The sequence below is a fragment of the Pantherophis guttatus genome, chromosome 5, assembly GCF_059756535.1.
Source record: "Pantherophis guttatus breed Tessera chromosome 5, ASM5975653v1, whole genome shotgun sequence".
Classification (NCBI taxonomy): domain Eukaryota; kingdom Metazoa; phylum Chordata; class Lepidosauria; order Squamata; family Colubridae; genus Pantherophis; species Pantherophis guttatus.
Window position 1 is genome coordinate 116,304,655 of NC_142067.1, and position 23,660 is coordinate 116,328,314.

Consider the following 23,660-nt stretch of genomic DNA (forward strand, 5'->3'; position numbering starts at 1 on the left):
AGGTTACTGCAAAATCCTCATTTCCTCCAGATCAACTGGGACTCGGGAGGCAGAGAATAGATGGGGGCGGGGCCAGGCAGAATTTTTACTACCGGTTCTCGGAACTATTCAAAATTTCCGCTACCAGTTCTCCAGAACTGGTCAGAACCTCTGCTGAAACCCACCTCTGCTGTACACGTAGGACACGGTGTCCAAATTTGTTAACTTTAAAACTTCTGGACTTCAACAGTGTGGCTGGCTGAGGAATTCTGGGAGTTGATGTCCACAAGTCTTAGAGTTGCCAAGTTTGGAGACCTTTGACATAAGGCATCATAAGTGGCTATATAAAAACTAATAACCAAGTTCAATCCTGGTTAGTGATTGGATGGGGAAGTACCTGAGAAGTTCTCAGAAGACAGCAACGAAAACCTCATGGAAGTAAGACACTTGGAGACCACAACACTTGAGAAATTAGAGTTGTGTTTAATTTTGTGTTGCATCCTCAATCTGCTGGAAAGAAGGACAACTTGGCAGCAAAAAAAAGAGGGAAGACTTTGGGGATTAAAAGTAACTTTAGAGACCACAAGGAATGCTTTTTATAAAGGGCAAGAATCATTAAGCAATGCAGAGTTTTTTTCCCCCCTGAAATGCTGAATCCCAAAAGCTCGTGCAGGATTTTCAATTAGAGAGAAATCTTATTAGTAATGTCCTTCAGAAAGTTATTTCTCTAAACTGTTGGTTTGCTCTTTGAGGAAAATACATAAGCATCTTGTTAAGTTACAAAGCGTTTAAAACCTAATTCTCCGTGGTCCAATGAATTTTATCTTCCACAGAACTGCATACTGCGTAAAGATAGTTATGTTCCTTGCATTGGGAACATCTCAGCAGGATTAATAAAAACTTTTTCTGCCCTTTAGGGAAAACTCTGATTTTTATTTTATTTTATTTTATTGCCTAGAGGGAGAAAGGGTGAATTATTTGGTATGGCTAAAAATTGGGAATTTATTGATTTTTATCTTCTTTCCGGATCCTTTGTCTTAGGCTTTTATGCAAAAAAAAAAAAAAAAAATCCAATATAACACAAGGAAACTTAATGTGCCTATTTACTTATTTGAAAAGGCAGGTAATCAAATTTTATTGTAACATTTTATTGCATATCAGACCGATGACTATACTTTCATTATCTAGTGATTGTTAAACCTGAAAAAACGCAGGGCAGATGAAATTTATATTTGCTAAATCTGGAGAGAATTACTTGTGACCTGTTTGATAGGATAATATAGGTAGTCCTTGATTTACAACAGTTTGTTTAGTGACCATTTAGAGTTACAACGGCATTGAAAAAAAGTGACTTATGACCGCTTTTCACACTTACAACCGGATCGTTGTGGTGTCTCTGTGGTCACGTGATCAAAATTCAGAAGTGAGATTGGCCAAGATATCCCCAAAAAATGCACCAAATTGCTGGAAATGCAATCATCAACATGGGACATATTTCCACATGTGGTGGACATGCCCCAAAGCAAAGGCATATTGGTTAAAAATCCAAAAATGGTTAGAGGAAATGACAGGGGGAAAAAAATGCTATGAAACCCGAACTATTTTTATTGAGAATTATAAAAGAGAAGATTAGGAAAGAAATTTATTACCTTATACTTCACATAATTACGGCTGCCAGAATTTCATTTGCACAAAATTGGAAACAAAGATTTGCTCCATCAAATACGATGATCATAAAAAAAGGTGCTAAAATGTGCAAAAGCAGATAAATTAACAACGGAATTAAAAGGCCAAGAGGAAACGATTTATTATGAGACATGGAATAGATGGTATAACTGGTTGGAGAAACAATCCAAAATTAATGTATAAACATAAGAGAAGATTGTGTAATAGATAGATATAAATTGTAGTGAATATAGAAATTAGTAAGTAATACATAAAATGTATGTGTATATAGTTGGTTATAGATATTATTACAGATGCCGATATTGGAAAGCTGTAAAAATGTAACAAGGATGTTAAAGATGTAAATGTTGAATAAAAAATATATAAAAAAAAAAATCAGAAGCATCCCCATGGCCATATGGTCAAAATTCAGACATAGTTACGACAATTGCAGTATCCCGGGAGAGTCATGTAATCACCTTTGGCGACCTTCTGACAAGCAAAGTCAAAGAGGAAATCAAACTCACTTAACAACAGGGATCTTAGTAACTTTAAGATATATGGACTTCAACTACCAGAATCCCTCAGCTAGCCATGCTGACTAAGGAATTCTGGGAGTTGAAGTTCACAAGTCTTAGGTTGGCAGCTTTACCATTTCAGACAAATGGTTGTTCAATCTCTTCTTAAAAAGCTTCAATGATGGAGCCTCCACAACTTCTGAAGGAAAAGCCATTCCACCAGTTAATTGTTCTGTCAGAACAATTATGATTATTTCTAGATTGCTTCTTTCCTGGATTGGATTGGATTGGATTGGATTGGATTGGATTGGATTGGATTGGATTGGAATGGAATGGAATGGAATGGAATGGAATGGAATGGAATGGAATGGAATGGAATAGTTGGAGGGACATTGGAGGTCTTCTAGTCCAACCCCCTGCCCAGGCAGGAAACCCTACATTACTTCAGACAAATGGTTATCCAACATCTTCTTAAAAACGTCCAGCGTTGGAGCATTCACAACTTCTGGAGGCAAGTTGTTCCACTGATTAATTGTTCTAACTGTCAGAAAATTTCTCCTTAGTTCTAAGTTGCTTCTCTCCTTGATTATAGTTTCCACCCATTGCTTCTTGTCCTGCCCTCAGGTGCTTTGGAGAATAGCTTGACTCCCTTTTCTTTGTGGCAGCCCCTGAGATATTGGAACACTGCTATCATGTCTCCCCTAGTCCTTCTTTTCATTGAACTAGACATACCCAATTCCAGCAACCATTCTTTATATGTTTTAGCCTCCAGTCCCCTAATCATCTTTGTTGCTCTTCTCTGCGCTCTTTCTAGAGTCTCAACATCTTTTTTTATATCGTGGCGACCAAAACTGGATGGTTTTGGATTACCGTATTTTTCGGAGTGTAAGACGCACCAGACACACCTACTGTTTTTGGTGAGGAAAACAAGAAAAAGAAATCTGCCTCTGCCTCCGAGCAATTTTGCCTCGTTGTAGCAAACAACAAACAGCCTGCTTTACTTTCATTTTCGTTTTCAGCATAGTTTGATTAGCACAAGGAAAAAAAAAATGCTCCAGCAATTTACCTCCTTGCAACAAGCTGAAGAGGCCCCCGCAAAACAGCTGAGAGTCGGGAGGCCGATCCAATCAACTTGTGCTAATTAGGTTGTGCTGAAGCTGAAAGGAGCTGTTTCTTCTTGCTGTTTGCTGCAAGGAGGTAACTGCTGGGAGGCAGAGGCCAAAGGGTGGGGGCCAGTGGATGGATGGGGCTACATTCGGTGTATAAGATGCACCTAAATTTTCACCTCCTTTTAGGGGGAAAAAAGGTGCGTCTTATACTCTGAAAAATACGGTAGTTTCCGTCCATTGCTTCTTGTCCTGGATATTGGATATTGGAGCATAAGCGACATGGAAATGGGTCGTGCAATTGCAAATGTTAGCTTCATAGTGTTGATTTCTGACTTTATATTGAGTGGGAAGATTTAAAAGGACTTGGGGGGGAGGGCTAATTTCTGTAGATACATGTTTGAATAAAACAAAGGCTTTAGCTTGATTAGGAACTTAGTTTATAAATTCCAGAATATGTGAAGCCTTGTTTGCCTATTAGGGATTGAATATTGAAATCCCAATCGGACTTCTCCGCTGAGTTATGGAGATTCAAGCAATGGAATGGGGTCCACAATACAGATAGCCCTCGACTTATGACAGTTTATTTAGTGACCATTCAAAGTTACAGCGGCACTGAAAGCAGTGACTTGTGACCATTTTTCACACTTACGACCTCTGTAGCATCCCCACGGTCCAAATCCAGATGCTTGGCAACTAGTTCATACTTACGACCGTTCCTCTGTACCGTGATTCCCTTTTGCAATTATTTTTTTCACAAGAAAAATCAAGGGGGAAGCCAGATACACTTAACAACCGGGTTACCGGCTGATCGACTGCAGTGATTCACTGAACGACCGGTGGCCAGAAAGGTCATAAAATGGGACAAAATTCACTTCAGATATGTTTCTCTTAACAACGGAAATTTTTGGGCTCCATTGCGGTCCTAAGTTGAGGACTGTCTGCTCTGTGCCTGTGTCTGTGTGCTGCTATTATGTGCTTGGATCAGTGGTGAAATCTAAAATTTGTTACTACTGGTTCTGTGGGCGTGGCTTGGGGGGGTAATGTGACGGTGGGGGTGGCCAATTTTTTTTTTTTACTTTTAAAACCATTTTTTTCTACAACCTCTTCAGCGAAGAGGTTGTAAAAAAATGCTTTCAAAAGGCTCTGAAGATCCCAGCTGAGTTGCCTGATCGGCAGAGGCTTTTTTTTCTTTTAAATGCCTCTGCTGATCAGGCAACTCAGCTTGGATTGTCAGAGGCATTTAAAATAAAAAAAAGGGTTTTTTTCTTTTAAAAGCCTTTGAGGATCCCAGCTGAGCCGCGCGATCATCAGAGGCTTTTTTTTTTACTTTTAAAAGCATTTTTTTGGCTGAAGAGGTTGTAGAAAAAATGCTTTTAAAAGTAAAAAAAAAAGCCTCTGATGATTGTGCGGCTCAGCTGGGCATGGGGGGGGACAGGGATTTTTGCTGAACCACCCGCCTCCATCGCTACCGGATCCGGTGATCCGGTCCAAACCGGGAGCATTTCACCCCTCGTGCTCAGGAGATACAACACCCACAAAGTGCTTTGGACAGGAATGTCCCAGGCTCCTTAAAAATATGAAGTGCCTCTTTTGGAACTCTGTTTCCTGAAGCCTTTGAATGTGGAAATCCTATTTATCTCTCATGGGTAGATACTATTGTCCTTGGCAAATTGTGAAGGTTGCTAATTTTTTAATGAATTTCTTTACCGGCCATAGAGAGTCTTCCAAAAATAAAGACTGCATATCCTTCCAGCCCTACCAAATAGGCTGATTGTTTAATCCAGTGGTCACCAACTGGTGGTCCGTGGACCACTGGTAGTCCATGAGAAAATTTGGATGGTCCACAGAAAAGTTATTTGCATTTGTTTTTTTTTGTTTTTTTTTAATATTTTTATTAATAATAAAAAAACAAACCAACATAGATACATTAAAACAACATACAAAACGGACAAACATCAATTCAGTCCAATGACTGACTCTTAGAAGTTACTACAACGGTGGGTTATTTTCATATTTCTATTTGTATCTATATCTACATTCACATATTTACATGGTTATATATGTATATATATAATTGACTCCTTGTTTACTTCTATGCATTTCTATTGAATAGTCAAAAATTATCTTTATATTCCTATTTTTGCCTCCAGCCAGCTGTACCATCTTTGCCATACTAAATAGTAATCAGTATCGTCTTTCTCTTGTATTTCTTTTGTGAGCTTATTCAATTCTGCACATTCTGTAATTTTAGCTATTATTTTGTCCTCTGTGGGTAACTGTTCAGATTTCCAACGTTGGGCAAAGAGTATACATGCTGCTGTGAGGATATGGATGATCAGATATTTTATTTCTTTGGTGTATTGTGCTGTGATTATTCCCAATAAAAAGATTTCCGGCCTCATTTCCAGTTTTTGTTTTGTGATTTCTTCAATCATTATTTTAATTTGTTGCCAGTATTGTTTTGCCCTTCGGCATGACCACCAGAGATGATAATATGTCCCTTTCTGTGATTTACATTTCCAGCACATTGGAGACAGGGAACATCTTGGCCAGGCGCGCCAGTGGGAGGTGCCATCGGTAGAACATTTTGTAAAGGTTTTCCTTATAGGGTATAGACAATGTCATCTTATAATTTATCTTCCACAAATTTTCCCACTTATTCAGTTCAATAGTATATCCTATATTTTTGGCCCATGTTATCATATTCTCTTTGACGACCTCCTCTTCTAATTTGTATTTTAGTAGGTACTTATAAATTTTGGTAATCATTTTCTCATCTGTACTTTGTAATATTTTATCCAGTTCATTTGGTTCATTTTGGAATCCGAATTGTGCCCGATCAGTTTTGTATCTTGATTCTATTTGCATGTATGGCCACCAATCAATGTCTATACCCTGATTTTGTAATTCTTGTCTTGTTTGTAATTCTCCTTCACTGTTCAGTAGTTCTTTATAACTCCTCATTTTCTCTATATCCATGGCGTTGGGATATATTAGTGCTTCCATTGTCGATAACCATCGTGGAATTTTGGTATAGTGCTTTCTAATCTCTTGCCATGTTTTGTACAGTGATTCTCTGATAATATGTTGCTGGAAATATCCATGGTGCTTGTCCTTTCCCTCCCACAAAAAGGCATGCCATCCGCGTTGTAATTCAAAGCCCTCTAGTAGTAGCATTCTTTTATTCTTGAGATCTATCCAATCCCTTATCCAGTTTAGCGATGCTGCTTTGTAATATAACTCCCAGTCCGGTAGGCCTAAACCTCCTTTTTCCCGAATATCTTGCATACACTTTATTTTGATTCTGGCCCTTTTCCCATTCCAAATAAATTTTGTTATTATTTTATTAAGGTCCTTAAAAAAGTTCTTTCCTGGCCAGATTGGGGTTACTTGAAAGAGGTAGAGTAATCTAGGCAGTATATTCATTTTTATGGATGCGATTTTCCCTAGAAATGACAGTTGTAATTTGTTCCACATTTCCAGATCTTTTCTAATTTGTTTCATTAATTTGTTATAATTGTCTTCTCTAATTGTTATTACTTTAGCAGTAAGCCAGATTCCTAAATACTTTATTCTCTTTACAATTTGTATTCCTAATTTATCTTCTAGTTTTGTCTCCTGTACCTTTGTCAAATTCTTTGTTAATGCTTTAGTTTTTTGTTTGTTAATTTTAAGCCCTGCGACTCTTCCATATTCCTCTATCTTTGCTAAAAGTTTGGTTCCTGTTATTTCCGGTTGCTCCATTATAAATACCACATCGTCAGCGAAGGCTTGCAATTTGTACTCTTCTTTCCGTGTTCTCAAACCTTTTATTTCCGCATCTTTCCTAACTTCATTTAGTAATATTTCCAGTGAAATTAGGAACAGTAGTGGGGATAAAGGGCAACCCTGTCTCACACCCTTTTGTATATCCAGATTTTCAGTCATATCTCCATTAATCATAATTTTGGCCGTTTGGAAGGAGTATACTTTTCTAATCATATGTAAAAATTTGACACCGAAATCCATGGCTTCTAGTTGCAATATGAGGAAATTCCAATTTAGATTGTCAAATGCCTTTTGTGCGTCTAAAAAGATTAAGGCTACTTGTTTGTCAACTCTTTTCTCGTAATATTCCAGGATGTTGATAATTGTTCTTATGTTGTTTTTGATCTGTCTTCTTGGGACAAAACCATTCTGATCTGTATGTATGTATTTATAAATAATTATTTTCAGTCTTTGCGTTATAACCAACATGAAGAGTTTGTAGTCTACATTGAGCAATGAGATCGGCCTATAATTTTTAACTTGTGTGGGGTCCGTATCTTCTTTGGGGATGAGTGTAATAATGGTTTCGGTCCAGGATTTGGGAATTTCTGCTTCTAATAATGCATCATTGAGAACTTGGAGTAACAGTTATTTGCGTTTGTTATGTTGCACTAAATCAGGGTGTCAGCACTCCAAACTACATTTGTTCCAGTGCTGACATAAGGAGGAGAAGAGGGGTCAGCTGGCAAGAGGACGCTTGACTTTTCACCTATTTATTTTCCCTGAAGATAATATCCCCTAGGAGATGGGTTGGGAGGGGGGGACATTTCTGGGAGCTGAAGTAGTAGATATGGGGAGAGTGATTTGGAAGATGGCCAATGAGATGCAGAGAATTGGGGAACGGAAAGGGAAGGTTTGGGGTCAGGAAGTCAGTGTTGGCTACGACATAATCAGAGACAGATTGTCGTGCTTAATAAATGAAAGATTTCATCAAAGACTATTTGTTTGGAAATGCAGTTTATTGGATGACGACATTGAAACCTGACACAGGGGTCCTCAGACTACGGCCCCTGGGCCGGATACATGCAATGAATGTTTGTGTTGCTGCAGAGGGTCTCCCCCTTTGATGTCTTTTTGTGCGGGTTGGAGGGGGGCAGAAATTCCGACGGGGTCTGCTTCAGCCTCCTGGTGCGGGGCTTTGGGCGAAGGCTGAAGGGAAGCGCTGCTGATGACGAAGAGCCGGAGGGCCTTGTTCCAGTGGGACTGCATCGTGGCCTGGAACTGGCTGACCATCTCAGCCTGCTGAGCCTCCAGGCACCGGTACCTGGCCTTGCACTCCCGCATATCTTCCCTCTGCTTGGAAAGCCTATGCTCATAGTCCGTTGTGAGGTGCTTCTGCTGAGCCTCCTTCTTGGTCATATCCAGTTTGAACTGAGCCAGCTGTTTTGCCAACTCTTTCTCATGGTGGCTGCTTAGCTCCAACAACTGCTGCCTGTTGGGGCCCTAAGGAGCTCAGGCGGGGAGGTGAGTAGTGGTTGGTAGGGCCAGGGGCGAGTAGAGGCCGGAGGCCGGTGACGCGCCCCTCGACGTGAGTGACATCGTGTTGGCCATGCCCACCCTGTCACATGACCACCTAGCCACACCCGACTGGTCATTAGGCAGATCATATTAGTGGTCCGTGGGATTTAAAATTACGAATTTAGTGATCCCTGAGGTCCGAAAGGTTGGTGACCCCTGGTTTAATCCACAGTTGTGAAGTTTATTGTTGCAGCCCAATCAAAGATGTTTGTGGAGAGGAGCAACCAAGACAATTAGGGGACTGGAGGCTAAAACATATGAAGAACGGTTGCAGGCACTGGGCATGGCTACTCTAGTGAAGAGAAGGACCAGGGAATATGTTCCAATATTTAAAGGGCTGTCACAGACAGGAGAGTGTCAATTTATTTTGCAAAGTACCTGAAGGCCAGACAAGGAATAATGGATGGAAATTGATCAAGGAGAAATTCAACCTAGAAATAAGGAGAAATTTTCTGACAGTGAGAGCAATCAACCAATGCAGGGGTCAGCAACCCGTGGCTCTGGAGCCACATGTGGCCCTTTCATCCCTCTGCTGTGGCTCCCTGTCGCCAGTCGGCTCCACAATTGATAGGGCTTTCGGTTAGGACAGGTAGAGGAAAAAGGACACCGCGCTAGGAGGAGACTCTATGGTATGGGAACCGGACTTCCGGTTGGCAAAGGAAGAAGGACACTGCGCTAGGAGGAGACTCTATGGTGGGGGAACTGGACTTCCGGTCGGCTCCAGAATTGAACGGGGGGCTTCCGGTTAGGACCTTTGTGGCTCTTTGAGTGTTTAAGGTTGCCGACCCCTGAACCAATGGAACAGCTTGCCTTCAGATGTTGTGGGAGCTTCATCATTGGAAGCTTTCAAGAAGAGCCTGGACTGCCATCTGTCAGAAATGGTGTAGGGTCTCCTGCTTGGAGTTGGAGTAGATGACCTACAAGCTCCCTTCCAACTCTGTTACTCTGTGTGTCCTGTGTGCATTTCCTTTTCCTTTTCGCTTATATATATAATCGGCTTGGGCTTGTTTGAGAAGGTGGGCACCATTCGAAGTGGGAAGAGCTTCCCTGGTGGTGAGTAGATAGGCAAGTTGCAGAGTGGATATTAACATTATAAGCCTGGCCAGGGGAAAAGCTTGTTTCCAGCTTGTAGGATCATTGTTCCTTGAATGCCAAATGTAAATCGTTTGCTTTTATTCCCTCCAAGCAAAAGTTTTAACTGTTAACACTTCCTTTCTCCTAAGGTTCGCCATCCTGTCATCTGTGCCAACAACCACGTCTTTTGCTCCATTTGCATTGAAGTGTGGCTGAAGAACAACAGCCAGTGTCCTGCTTGTAGGATACCCATCACCCCTGACAATCCTTGCAAAGAGGTCCTAGGTAAAGTAACTCTCTTTCCCCTTAAATACGTACAGTGTTCTTTTATACCCTGATGCGGGCAGTCCTCCGCTAACGACCACAATTGAGCTCAACGTTGTTGTGGCCCGTCAGCGGCCTGTGCGGATTGTAGCTGACTCTGACAGCGAGGAGGCTGGTGTGGTGCTGCGCCAGCAACCTGTGCAGCTGGCACTCGAGTCAGACAATGAGGAGGCTGGAGAAGATGTGGTTCCAGAAGCAGGGATTCACCCAGTGCCTTCAGAACCTCCAGAAGCTCCTTTAAGTGAAGAGGACGAAGAGGAGGAGCCTGTTCTCGATGCACGGGCGCGCAGAGCTGCCAAAAGGCAGGAGTGGCTCCTCAGGAGGAGGTCTCCTCGAGAGTAAGGCTTGGGGCTAATTGGTCACTCCCTTAGCCTATTTAAGGAAGAACGCCGACTGAAGCAATTTGTAGGGAACAACTTTAGTTCATTCTCCTTCGTGTCTGGATTGCTTCTGGGCTTTCTGCCAACCTTAGTAAGATTGTGATTACTTTATCTTTGGTTTCTTGTAGGCTGTTAAGAAAGTTTATTAACAGCCTTTGTTTGGAAAAGACGGAGTTATTTTAGTAAATTTAAGTTTTGTACAGACTTTGTGTGTGCTGTGTTCTTTGGGGTCCATAGCTGGGGCAGAACAAATGTTTACATTGCTCGGTGAGAAATTTGTGACGGGAGTTTTGCCCCATTGTACGATTTGTCTTGTCACGTTTGTTAAGGGAATAAATGCCGTTGTCAAATTAGTCATGCTGTTGGTCAGCGGATCTGGTTTCCCCCGTGGACTTTGCTTGTCAGAAGGTCGCAAAAGGGGATCACGTGACCGCGGGACACTGCCTGGCGCCCTCATAAATGTGAGTCAGTTGTCAAGCATCCAAATGTAAATCACGTGACCACGGGGATGCGGCAACGGTCATAAGTGTGAAGACTTAAGTCACTTTTTGCAGTTCCATTGTAACTTTGGTCACTAAGGGAACTGTTGTAAATCGAGGACTGCCTGTACAGAGTGATAAAGCTAATCTTTTGTTCCTTGATGGGGAGAGGCCCTTTTGCTTGAGATCAGAAGGAAAAAAATGAGTGAGTCCCTCTCTTATTTATTGATTTACTAGATAGTTACCGTGTTTTCCCGAAAATAAGGCATGTCCGGATAATAAGCCCAATCGGGCTTTTCAGTGCATGCAATAATATAAGCCACCCCTGCAAAATAAGCCCCCCCACCAACTACTTACACGCACGCACAGCTGGTCCCGCCATTTCCTCTGGTTGCTTGCCGCGCAACCAAAATGAGTTGAAGCGAAGCTGAAGGGGGGAGGAAGGGGGGGACATGCCCTCACCTCCCTGTTCTTCGTGCCGGCCGAACGGCCCAACACGTCCCACTGCACCCCAATGGCAACAACAGCCTGGCTGCTTCCCTTCCCTGCCCTCTCTTTATCGAGAGGGGTGGCAGGTGGGGCGGGGGATAAACAAGATGCGTGGAGCGAGACATGGCTCCCCTTGCCATCTCTTCTCCCCCCCCCTCACCGGGCATGGCAGGGCTCCTGCCTCTTGCTTAGCCACCCTCCCCCTTTAGGGATGCAATTTGGAGGTGGCAGGTGGGGTGGGTGAGAAGCGGGACACAGGTCTTATCTTTCGAACTCTGTCGCTTTCCTCGCTGTTGTGTCCAGGGAAACACGCTGTAAAAGAAAACCTTCTCACGAGTTCAATCAAACTTTGTTTGATTGATTTAAAAAAGTTGCCACTTTTTTAAAATTCTGGCTGAAACGGGGAAAGAATTTTTGATGAGAGGGCTTCACAGAGCTGTGTTCAAGATGGGCACCATGTAAATCTGATCTGATTTTCTTGCAAGTCTGAAAAATATTGAAATGAGATGGTTTTGGTTTTTGTTGCAGGAGGAACGAGCGAAAGCAACCCTGTGTTTAGCCCTGCCATCCGAAAACAGCTTCGCAAAACCAGACTCGAGATACTGCATAAAGAATACGAGGTAAGACTACAGCAAAGAGGGGCGGTTCAGAAATATTTTATTGCATGACTGATGTGAGATGGCATATCTCCACCTCCAAAAGTGCTTTTTTTGCAGCAAAGATGTTTAAAAACAAGTTCGCCAAATGTTGGAAATGTAATCAAGGACCGGGCACATACTATCACATGTGGTGGACGTGTCCCCCCCCCCCCAAAAAAAAAAAATTGGACGAAAATGCACACATGGTTAGAAAAAAAGTTAAAACAGCGTATAGATCATAAGCCAGAATTGTTTTTGTTAGGCATATTAGCAGAGAAATATGATAAAGGGGATGTATATTTAATATTACATGTCTTGACAGCAGCTAGAATTGTATTTGCACAGCACTGGAAAAATGAGGAAACACCTACAGAAGAAGCAATAATAAAAAAAAAATATTAGACTGTACAGAAATGGACAGAAGTGACATAGAAGATAAAAGAAAAAGAAGACCCAGACTATTTTCGAAATGGGACTTGTTTTACAAATGGTTAGATAGCAGAGGTAGAAACTAGGAACTGGAAAAATAGTATTGTTAAGCAAATTAACCCACAACTTTGCGAGTGGGGTTGGTGCAGCTCTCCATAGTAATCGATCATGAGGAAAAAATTGCACACAGATTCAAGTGTGTGTTTTGATGTGTGTATTTCTAGGACAGGCGCTCCTCAACTTACAACCGCAACTGGAATCCATTTTGTTGCTAAGCGAAACAATTGTTAAGTGAGTTTTGCCCCATTTGACAGTCCTCCTGGCCACAGTTGTTAAGTGAATCACTGCAGTTGTTAAGTTAGTAACACAATTGTTAAGTGAATCTGGCTTCACAAAGTCACAAAAAGTGATCAGATGACCTCATAAATACAGGCCAGTATCTGAATTTGGATCACATGACCATGGGGAAGCTGCAAAGGTAGTAAGTTTTAAGTCAGGGTTTTTTTTTGTAACTGTAACAAAGTGCTGTTGTAACTACAAATGACCACTAAATGAATGGTTGCAAGTTGAGAACTGCCTGAGCATTCTGGGCTGATAAGAAATGTGTTGGAAGCTTGTTGAAAAATGCTATTTCAGTGTGAAGTATCTTTTTTTTAAAAAAAAATAGCAATTATTGGCTAGAACAGAAGGATCACTCCAATTATCAGTGGCCCATGTAGTGATTCCCTGAAGGAACTCGGCATATAATTAGTATAGTTTAGAAAAATGCCAAAAAAGCAATAACACCCTGAAACATTTGAACAAAATTGATCTATAGCAGTGGTGAAATCTGAACCGGTTTACTACCGGTTTGCTGGCTGCGCGTGGGGGGGGGGGGGGAAATCAGCTGTGGTGCGCAATCTTTTTTTTTACTTTTAAAAGCATTTTTTTTTTACAACCTATTCGGCTAGACTGTGGGGCTATCGGCGGCGATCCTGGAGCCCCAGAATCTCCCGTCCGTTTTGTCGTGACGCCAAGCTCCGCTAGGGATTGTTGCTATTGGTTCTCTGAACCACCCGATCCGGTCCGAACCGGGAGCATTTCACCCCTGATCTATAGCCTGAAATGCTACAAACATTCATCTCCTGATCACCAAATGAGCCTTGATAGTACAGTGGTTTAGTGCACCCTGTTATTAACACAGCTGCCTGCAATTTCTGCTGGTTCGAATCTCTCCAAGGCTCAAGGTTGACTCAGCCTTCCATCCTTTCTAAGGTAGGTGAAATGAGGACCCAGTTTGTGGGGGCAATAAGCTGACTTTGTATAAATATACAAAAGTATGAAGGCTATTGCTTAATGCATTGTAAGCCGCCCTGAGTCTCCGGAGAAGGGTGGCATATAAATCAAATTAAAAAAAAAAAAAAATCCAGCAATTTCATCTTTCTTCCATCCTGCCTTCACCTGTCCCGTCCCCCCCCCCAAATACTTCATCAGGTGTGCTTCCATTGTTTTGCTCACTTTCATGCTTTCCTTCTAAATATTTAAATTATTCCACGTGAACTATTTGTGTGCCTGCAACACGAGATCTCATCTTTTCCTTGGCACACGCAGCAAACGTATATATTAGATCCGTGATGGCAAACCTATGGCATGCGTGCTCGAAGTGACACATGGAGCCATGTCACCTGGCATGCTCAGCGTCGCCTGTTCCTTTTCTGGGTTTCTGGAGCACATGCGTGCACAATGATCAGCTGACCTTCATGTGTGTGGCAGTGCCGGAAACTGGAAGAACTGGTCTTTCATTTTCCTGTGTGATCATGTGCACTGGCCAGCTGATTGTCGCATGCGGATGCGTGCCAGAAATCCGGAAGAGTAGCTGGCTGGCGTGCATCTGTGCACCAGAAACCGGAAGTTGATTTTCGGGTACGCGCATGTTCCCTGAGCAGCTCCTCTTCCAGGTTGCGACCCAGACGGTTCACCATCACTGTATTAGATATTCAACAATTAATGTTTATGTCGCCTCAGATCTGAGTGCTTTAAATTAGGGACAGCGCCAGATAGAGCAACTAAATCAGATCTGCCATACCATAAGATGCCATAAGATGGTGAGCCAGATGATCCTTTGGTACCGTGTTTCCCTGAAAATAAGACCAGGTCTTATATTAATTTTTGCTCCCAAAAACCGCATTAGGGCTTATTTCCTGGCTAAGTGTTATTTGGGGAATGTACGGTACTACTATGTGTCCGTCTGGCTGATGATCTTTAACGGGGGCTTATTTTGGGTTAGGGCTTATATTATGAAGATCCTGAAAAATGCTTGGGCTTATTTTCCGGTTGGGTCTTATTTTCGGGGGAAACACAGTATGATCCAGCAGAATTGTGTATCCCTTAATGGGATCCACACACACATTCATTTGGTGAAACCCTGAAATCTAGAATAATATCTATCGGATTCTGCACTACGGTTACCCTTCAAAGCTCTCCCTGAGAACTAAATCATTGTGGCTTCACCTGCTTTAAACGTCTACTGCTTTATCCGTGATCTCTACTTCACTCTGGACCTTTCTATCCATTAGGATGAGATAGAATCGCTACAGAAAGAGTTGGAAACTCTGAAAGGAGAAAACCTCAGCCTGGAGTCTCAGCTCAAATCTGTCCTGCACCCTGAGACCCTGCAGGTGCCAGAGAGAACCCAGGAGAGTCCAGAGCCTTCGGACAATGAGCACAAAGTGGACGCCGAGACTTTGGCAGCATGGACCCAGAAGCTTCAGGCTGCCAACGACATGTATGAGAAAGTGAAGGAGGACATGGAAAAATTAATGGAGGTAATAATGTCTGTTAATGCCATACATTGATGGTTGGCAGGGCAGGGGTCAAAGAGGACTGTGAAGTCAAATTATCTAAGTGTAATGCCTAAATTTATAAAGCGTACATTGTCTATGTGAAAGGGACGCGGCGGCTCAGTGGCTAAGATGCTGAGTTTGTCAATCAAAAGGTCGGCAATTCAGCAGTTCACATCCCTAGTGCCGCGTAATGGGGTGAGCTCCCGTTACTTGTCCTAGCTCCTGCCAACCTAGCAGTTCGAAAGCACGTAAAAAATGCAAGTAGAAAAATAGGGACCACCTTTGATGGGAAGGTAACAGCGTTTTGTGCGCCCTTGGCGTTTAGTCATGCCAGCCACATGACCATGGAGATGTTTTCGGACAGCGCTGGCTCTTTGACTTTGAGACGGAGATGAGCACCGCCCCCTAGAGTCGGGAACGACTAGCATATATGTGCGAGGGGAACCTTTACCTAATGCTCTATTGATAGTCCCAAAGGTGCTTTTTCAAGAGGCAACTAGATTTCCCTGTTTTTCTTTGAAGACGTTTTGGCTTCTCATCCAAGAAGCTTCTTCAGCTCTGACTGGTTGGAGGGGAAGGGAAGGATTTGTACTCCTTGCAGACAGCTGGCCATTTGCTGGACACAGACAAACCTCCCAAGTGGCCGCAATAATTCTCTAAAAAGAATGCAACCCACAACTTCTGAAGACAAGCCTGTGTGAATGTTCTTGAGAGACAGGAGAAGGAAGGGAAGCTGCAGGCTAGGTAACAGACCGATAAGAGGCAGCCCAACCTTCAAAAGGAATGAGGGTGTGGCAGGCCTCTCCCAAGGGACTTTCCCTAGTTTCTTCACCTGTCAAAGCAAGGAGGAGAAATATACTCAGGCTTGCAAGATTCTGCTGCAATAAAGGTGGTATTGGTACTCATGGTTGGTGCAACACCTTGAAGGGCTATAGTACAGCACAGAAAGCAAGCAAAGTAAAGATTCAGGAATGGTTAGTTGACCTTATGTTCTTTGACCGCAGTCAAATATCCTATTAAACGAAAAACACTCTTGCAGAGTGATGTACTTTTTCTTGCTTTATTGTAAGATCAAGCGGAAATGTTCCTAATGGCCCATAAATAGGACCAGGCACCTCATTGCTAGACAGTTTTCTCTATCCACAGAATTATGTGGCCTCCCTCAGGATCAGGCTAACTGATGCCCTCCAGCTAATTTGAGCTTCGTCTCCTATCGGTTAATAGTTCTCAAAGACCCACGCTAGGAGATTGCATGACCGTTTTACTCCATGATGTCTCAAGAGTGTGAATTACCGTGCCTCTAACTTCTGGCAGCCTTCATTAATAATGTTCTGACCTAGGCTTCTCAAAATAAGGATAAGCACGAAGCGTATCCTCGTCCCGATAAAATCCCTTTTATTTAGTTTAAAGGGAATTCCTCTCCAGCAAAGTCCCGGCCAACAGTCTTTCCAGAGACTTCACACCTACAGTCCTTTATCAGGCTTGGAGAACTGCCAAGACGATATCTTCCAAATGGTACTCTGTAGCAGACAATACTTGGCATGAAGTCAGGAACAGATCTTCACTCTAATGAATTGAACTAATTGTCTCCTGCAAACTCCCCTCCCCTTTCGCTCCTCTTTATTCTCTATGGGAGGGGCCATTCACTATCCATCTGTGGCTTTACTCCTGAGTTGACCCTTGTTCCTTAGCTGTTCCCTTCTCCTGGCAGCTCTGTGCATGCGCACAATGGGAACAGGCTCCAGCTTTTCTTCTGCCCCACTGATGTCCAACTCTGAAGGCAGCTGACAATTGACAGACGGCCCTGGTCCCATCTCTGCCTACGATGCAGAGCACTCATCAGAGCCTTCCCCAGACTCCAGGACTGGCCCATGTTCCTCCCCAACTTCCTCACTGTCTGAGTCTGCCACTAGATGCACTGGCCGCTGGCGGGCCACAACAATTTATTTATTTATTTATTCATTCATTCATTCATTCATTCATTCATTCATTCATTCATTCATTCATTTTATATGCCGCCTCTCTCCGAAGACCCAGGGCGGCTCACAATACACTCAAAAAATCACTATAAAAACACTTAAAAATTAAAAACATTAAAGACATTAAAACCCATTCACACGATTCATGGCTGGATCTCGTCAGATCGCAAAGCGAAATCAACGGCCCCAGGCCTGCCGGAAAAGCCAGGTCTTCACCGCTTTTCGGAAGGCCAATAGGGTGGGGATGGTCCGGACCTCAGGAGGTAACTGATCCCAGAGAGCTGGGGCAGCCACAGAGAAGGCCCTCCTCTGCGGGCCCGTCAGCTGGCATTGTTTAGCTGATGGGACCCGGAGGAGACCAACTCTGTGGGATCTTACCGGTCGCTGGGAGCTATGCGGTAGAATGCTATAATGGCAGAGAAGTTTCAGAGATATCAAGCTGCGGCGATAATTTAAAAACATTGCTACACATTAAACATGAACATTCTGAGAACATTGGAAGATGCTATATAGCTTCCTGTTGGCATCACAGGGGAATTTCATACATTGCAAAGATAAACTACAGGTGAGAAATTTATCTGTTCCCAGGGTGGATAAAAATCAATGATTTTTTTAAAAAAATCAAAAAAATCAGATTTTTTTGATTTAAATCGGATTTTTTTTCTTTTTATCGAATTTATTTTAATAAAAAACTTTGGGGGTAAAAATCTATCGTAAGATAGTTTTCTATTTAAGATACATAAATAATTTAGTTTATTCAGCATGAAATGGAGCTTAGTTATGTAGCATGAGGCTGTATATTGTGCAACACTGGGACTATCGGTGAGTCAACAGTGGGTCAAAGGAGTAGCAGAGATGACAGTTGCTCTTTAAAAATGATGATTTAAATCGAGTTGATTTAAATCAAGCCTTTTTACTAGTGATTTAAATCATGATTTAAATTGTGATTTAAATCAACTCGATTTAAATCAAATCCACCCTGTCTGTTCCCCTGTATAACATTTAGTTTATTCAAAGAAAATTAAAATGCAATACACCAAAGTATATATAAAAAAATACTTTTAAAAGAAAAAAAAAGAAAAGAATATAACAAACAAGAAAAAGAAAGAAAAGGTGTCTTAAAAAAAAAGACTAACACCTATCCACATAATGTCCTCCCTGGCTGAATGTTGATTGATATAATACAACAATGTTAGTTTCCCACCCCTTAGGGAGCAGGCCAGAAGAATTGTAAGCTACTAAATCTTACAAATGGTTAGCCTGTCATCTATATAATCACAACATAGATAAGAGGAAAAACAACGATTAATGTATAATAGTAATAAAAATATTAATTTTTGTCTGAAATGGTACAGGGTCTTCTGCTAGAGCAGAGGGATGGACTAGAAGACCTCCAAGCTCCCTTCCCACTCTGTTGTCTTGTTATATTCTGTATACATTTCACAAATGCCTGAAGGTTTATTTCCTCGTCAACAACCTGAAGGAAAACCTTGACTATCAGAATCACTTGCCTGTTTTGTCTATGGACCCTTTATTTTTGCCAATCCAGGAGCTGCTAATTGCATTAGGCTGTTTTCCTTTTTCAATATCGATGACCAGATTTCCTTTCAAGGATTCCAATAATCTATGGTGTATCTGGCTGAGGACCTCTTGTTTTGCACATGTCATCTCACTGGCTCAGAGGCAGAGGCCCTCCCAGCCTTTCTAGGGATAACCAATAATTTGTGTGATTTGATTTACTGAAACAGGGCCCTTGCGTCCTAGCGATTTAAAAGGGACATTTTAGGGTTTAAAAGAATCTGCCCTAAAGCCTTTCATTTTGTTTGAGGGAGGGAGGGAGGGAGGAAGGGAAGGGAAGGAGGAAGGAAGGAAGGGAAGGGAAGGGAAGGGAGAGAGGGAGGGGAGGGGAGGAGAGGGAGGGAGGAAGGAAGGGAGGAAAGGGGAGGGAGAGAGAAAAAGGTGGAAGAAGGGGAGGGAGGAAGGAAGGGGAGAGAAGGGAGGGAGGGGGAAAGGGGAGGGAGGGAGGAAGGAAAGGGAGGGAGGGAGGAAAGGGGAGGAAGAGAGAAAAGGGTGGGGGAGGGGAGGGAAGGGAAGCAAGGGAGGGAGAAAGGAAGGGAGGAAGGGGAGGGAAGGGAGGAAGGAAGGGAGGGGAGGGAGGGAGGAAAGGGGAGGGAGAGAGAAAAGGGTGGAGGGAGGGGAGGGGAGGGAAGCAAGGGAGGGAGAAAGGAAGGAAGGAAGGAGAGGGAGGGAGGAAGGAAGGGGAGGGAACCAAGGAAGGAAGGAAGGAAATGTAGGGTCCCAGCATGCCATCATGAACTAAAACAATCATGCGACAAAACCCAAGAACATCAAAATTTGACAAATTGGTAAAATTATCAAGAACCAAGGCATAAACTTCCATGTTCAAGAGCACTCTCTGCCTGTAATAATATTTCATGACAAGACTGATGAAAACCAGCTACACCGAATCAAATTAATTTAGGTTATCAAAAGGAATGTTGTGTCTATGTATGTGAAGCATTTAACACTTTGTTAGTTCCCTTCCTTTTTCAACACAGAGAAAACTACAAGACAACTTTTGGTAACTAAAAGATTACTAATTTAGATCATCCCTCTGCTTAAATTAGTTGAGAAAATAATGTTGATCTAAATAGTTGTGCCAGGATTGAGTACAAGTAGTCCTTCAATTATCACCATTCATTTCGTGGCCGTTTGAAATTAGAATGGCATTGAAAAAAGTGACTTAGAACTGGTCCCCACACTTACAACTGCTCCAGCATCTCCATGATCATGTGATTAAAATTTGGGTGCTAGGCAACTAGCTTGTACAGGTGGTCTTTTATATCCAAAATATCCTTAGAACAAACGACATGAAATCCATGTATTGCTCATATCTGGGATACCTGTCAATCAGAATAGAGCTGGAAGGTCTTGGAGGTCTTCTAGTCCAACCTCCTGCTCAAGCAGGAGACTCTATACAGTTTGAGACAAGTGGCCGTCCAGTCTTAAAAGCCTCCAGTGATGAAGCACCCACAACTTCTGAAGGCAACTTCTGTTCTACTGGTTAATTGTCCTCACTGTTAGGAAGCTTCTCCTCAATTCCAGGTTGCTTCTCTCCTTGATTAGTTTCCATCCATTGTTTCTTGTCTTGCCTTCTGGTGCTTTGGAAAATAAGTTGATCCCCTCTTCTTTATGGCAGCCCCTCAAACACTGGAATACTGCTCTCATGTACCCCCTGGTCCTTTTTTCCTCTAGACTAGCCAAACCCAAATCCTGCAACCGTTCTTCCTATATTTTACTTCGCTTAATAGATTAGCCCAATGGAAAGCAGCTTTCAGAATGTTCTAAATTTCTTGATACAATACCCTGTTCCCCCTAAAATAAGACATCCCCTGATAATAAGCCCAATTGGACTTTTGAGTGCATGCACTAAAATAAGCCCCTCCCCGAAAATAAGCCCTCCCCGAAAATATTTAAATGCATGCACAGCCAGTCCCCGCCATTTCCTCTGGTTTCCTCCACGCGCCCCAAAATAATAAGACCTCCCCAAAAATAAGGCCAAGCGCTTATTTTGTGGTTCAAAAAATATAAGACAGGGTCTTCTTTTCGGGGAAAGACGGTATGTTTTAGCCAAGTCTCTTATCTGGACTTTATTGTATTTTTTTAAAAAAAAAGTTTTATTCACCAGGTCACAGGATTTGTCAATGACTTGGCTTGTCAAAAGGCATCCTTCCAGACATGTTGCCCAAGTAAAATGGCAAACAAATTATTGTCATGAGTTTTGTTCTATGTCTGTGTGTTGTAGATGTGTATATATATATATCTGTCTCTTTAAAAAGAAAGTCTATGCCACTGAGTAATCTTTGTCCGCTTGGAAGAACATAGAAGTTGTTCAAGATTCATTTTGCTGATACCTGCACACCGCCATGTCAATCCATTTAAAGAATTTAGTCGTGGAGTGGAGGCAGGAAACATTGAATTGCCATTAGTATATCTCCTTTAATGACCGTCAGGTTGAACTAACACAGCTCTTGTTTATTTCCCTGGATAGCAGCCTCGCGGCGTATTTTGGAATTATGAATTAAAAATGCCTGTTCTCTTGTCAGTTTCCGCCTGCCCATCTCCCAGGGTAATTTTTAAGTGGTGCCTCTGTTGGACGGGGGATCTCTAGGAGCAGCGAACCGGCCTCGGCCATCGCTGTTGTTACCTTTACATCTTCCTTTCTTTTTAAAACCGGGCCTGGTTTGAATAGATGTGAGTTTTTGTTGACGTTGTTAATAATTTTACTTCCACGTAGGTGAATAAGAAACTGAGGCTTGAAAACGGTAGCCTTGCGAGGGAGAACTTGCAGCTCAAGGCTGAGGTTGGAAGCCGGTCGCCCCAGAGGTATGTAAATATTTAAAACCTTTCCATGCATTTTTCATGGGGCTGGGCTTAACTCTTGGCGGGCCAAAGGGGAAGGTGCAATGAAGTGAATTGAAGCCAAAATGAATTGGATTGGCCCAGGTTTGTTTCAGATGCATTTTTTTAAAAAAAAAATAAATAAAATAAAATAAAATAATAAAATAAAATAAAATAAAATAAAATAAAATAAAATAAAATAAAATAAATAATAAAATAAAATAAAATAAATAATAAAATAAAATAAAATAAAATAATAAAATAAAATAATAAAATAAAATAAAATAAAATAAAATAAAAATAAATAATATAAAATAAAATAAATAAAATAAAATAAATTAAATTAAATTAAATTAAATAAATAAAATAAATAAAATAAAATAAATAATATAAAATAAAATAATAAAATAAAATAAAATAAATAAAATAATAAAATTAAATTAAATTAATAAATAAAATAAAATAAAATAATAAAATTAAATTAAATTAAATTAAATAAATAAAATAAATAAAATAAAATAATAAAATAAAATAAAATAAAATAAATAATAAAATAAAATAAAATAAATAATAAAATAAATAAAATAAAATAAAATAAAATAATAAAATAAAATAAAATAAAATAAAATATGGACCGTGACTGTTTGATCACTAACTTCTCCTTCCCAACTCCTTCTGTGCACTTCTGTGCTTTCAATACAGAAGAGGCTCATTTTTATATAAGCATACTGCACCTTGCTTTCGTTGAAAAACTATTGCTAAATCTGTATACATGGCAGTATATATGGACTCTGCCAAATTCTGCAACTTTGGAAAGGCATAGCTTTTTTTTTTTAAAGTTAACTTCCATTTTTAGGAATGACAAATTAGTAATAAATCACAAGGTTGGATGTTTTGGCCGTTTGTCCTTTCCTACAGTGTTTCCCCTAAAATAAGATCCTGCCTTATATTTTTTTTGAACCCTGAAATAAGCGCTTGGCCTTATTGCCATGCGCTCAAAAGCCCGATTGGTCTTATTATCAGGGGATGTCTTATTTGGGGGGAAATGGGGTAGTAGATGTGCAGCTTGCAATTTAACTCATCCACCAACTCTGATCGTAAGCATATAGAAAAGAAGCTGAGGGAAATAGGTAATAGATCAAGAAAAGGAACAGCATAACTCAACACACATAAATTGAGTGAAAAACTCGGGGCCAGGGTGGGGCAAGTCTTGCTTGAGAGAGAATCCCAGAATTGGAACATTAGAATTACCGTACTTTTCAGAGTATAAGACGCACTCCCCCCCCCCCCAGAAGAGGGTGGAAATGTTGGCGTGTCTTATACACCGAATACAGCTATTTTTGGCCTCCCAAAACCCTGTCCCGCGCGTCCCGTTTTCGCCAAAATCAGGCCCATTTTTCATAAAAAAGGGGCCTGCGGAGGGTTTGGGAGGCCTGCAGAGTGCTCCTGGGGACTGGGGAGGGCAAAAACGCGATGCATAGGGGGTTGGGAGGCCAAAAATGGGCTTGTTTTTCGCAAAAACGAGGCATGCAGAAGGTTTGGGAGGCCTTCAGAGTGCTCCTGGGGGCTGGGGAGGGCAAAAATGCACCCGTTTTTGTGAAAAACGGGCCCATCTTTGGCCTCCCAAACCCCCCACGTGTCATGTTTTTGCCCTACCCAGCCCCCAGGCGTACTCTGAAGGCCTCCCAAACACCCTGTACATCCTGTTTTTGTGAAAAATGGGCCCATTTTCTGCAAAAACGGGACACGCAGAGGGTTTGGGAGGCGTGCAGAGTGCTCCTGGGGGCTGGGGAGGGCAAAAACCTTTTTCCCCCCTTGTTTTCCTCTTCAAAATCTTGGTGCGTTTTATACTCCGGTGGGTCTTATAGTCTGAAAATTATGGTAGGTAAGATCAAGAAAAGGAACGGCATAACTCAACACACATAAATTGAGTGAAGAACTCAGGGCCAGGGTGGGGGCAAGTCTTGCTTGAGAGAGAATCCCAGAACTAGAATATTAGAACTAGAAACATGTTTCTGGTTCTTCACTCAAATGGGCTTTCTAAAGAAG

General features: G+C 41.8%; 1 protein-coding gene across 1 annotated transcript in view; it reads left to right on the plus strand.

Annotated features, from left to right (window-relative positions):
- Positions 1-23,660, plus strand: part of OBI1 (ORC ubiquitin ligase 1) — a 47,045-nt gene that overhangs the window by 13,621 nt on the left and 9,764 nt on the right. Inside the window, exons 2-5 of the mRNA XM_034417084.3 lie at positions 9,820-9,955; positions 11,871-11,962; positions 14,965-15,213; positions 21,508-21,596. Of these exons, the coding sequence (XP_034272975.2) occupies positions 9,820-9,955; positions 11,871-11,962; positions 14,965-15,213; positions 21,508-21,596 (566 nt within the window). The remainder of the gene's footprint in view (positions 1-9,819; positions 9,956-11,870; positions 11,963-14,964; positions 15,214-21,507; positions 21,597-23,660) is intronic.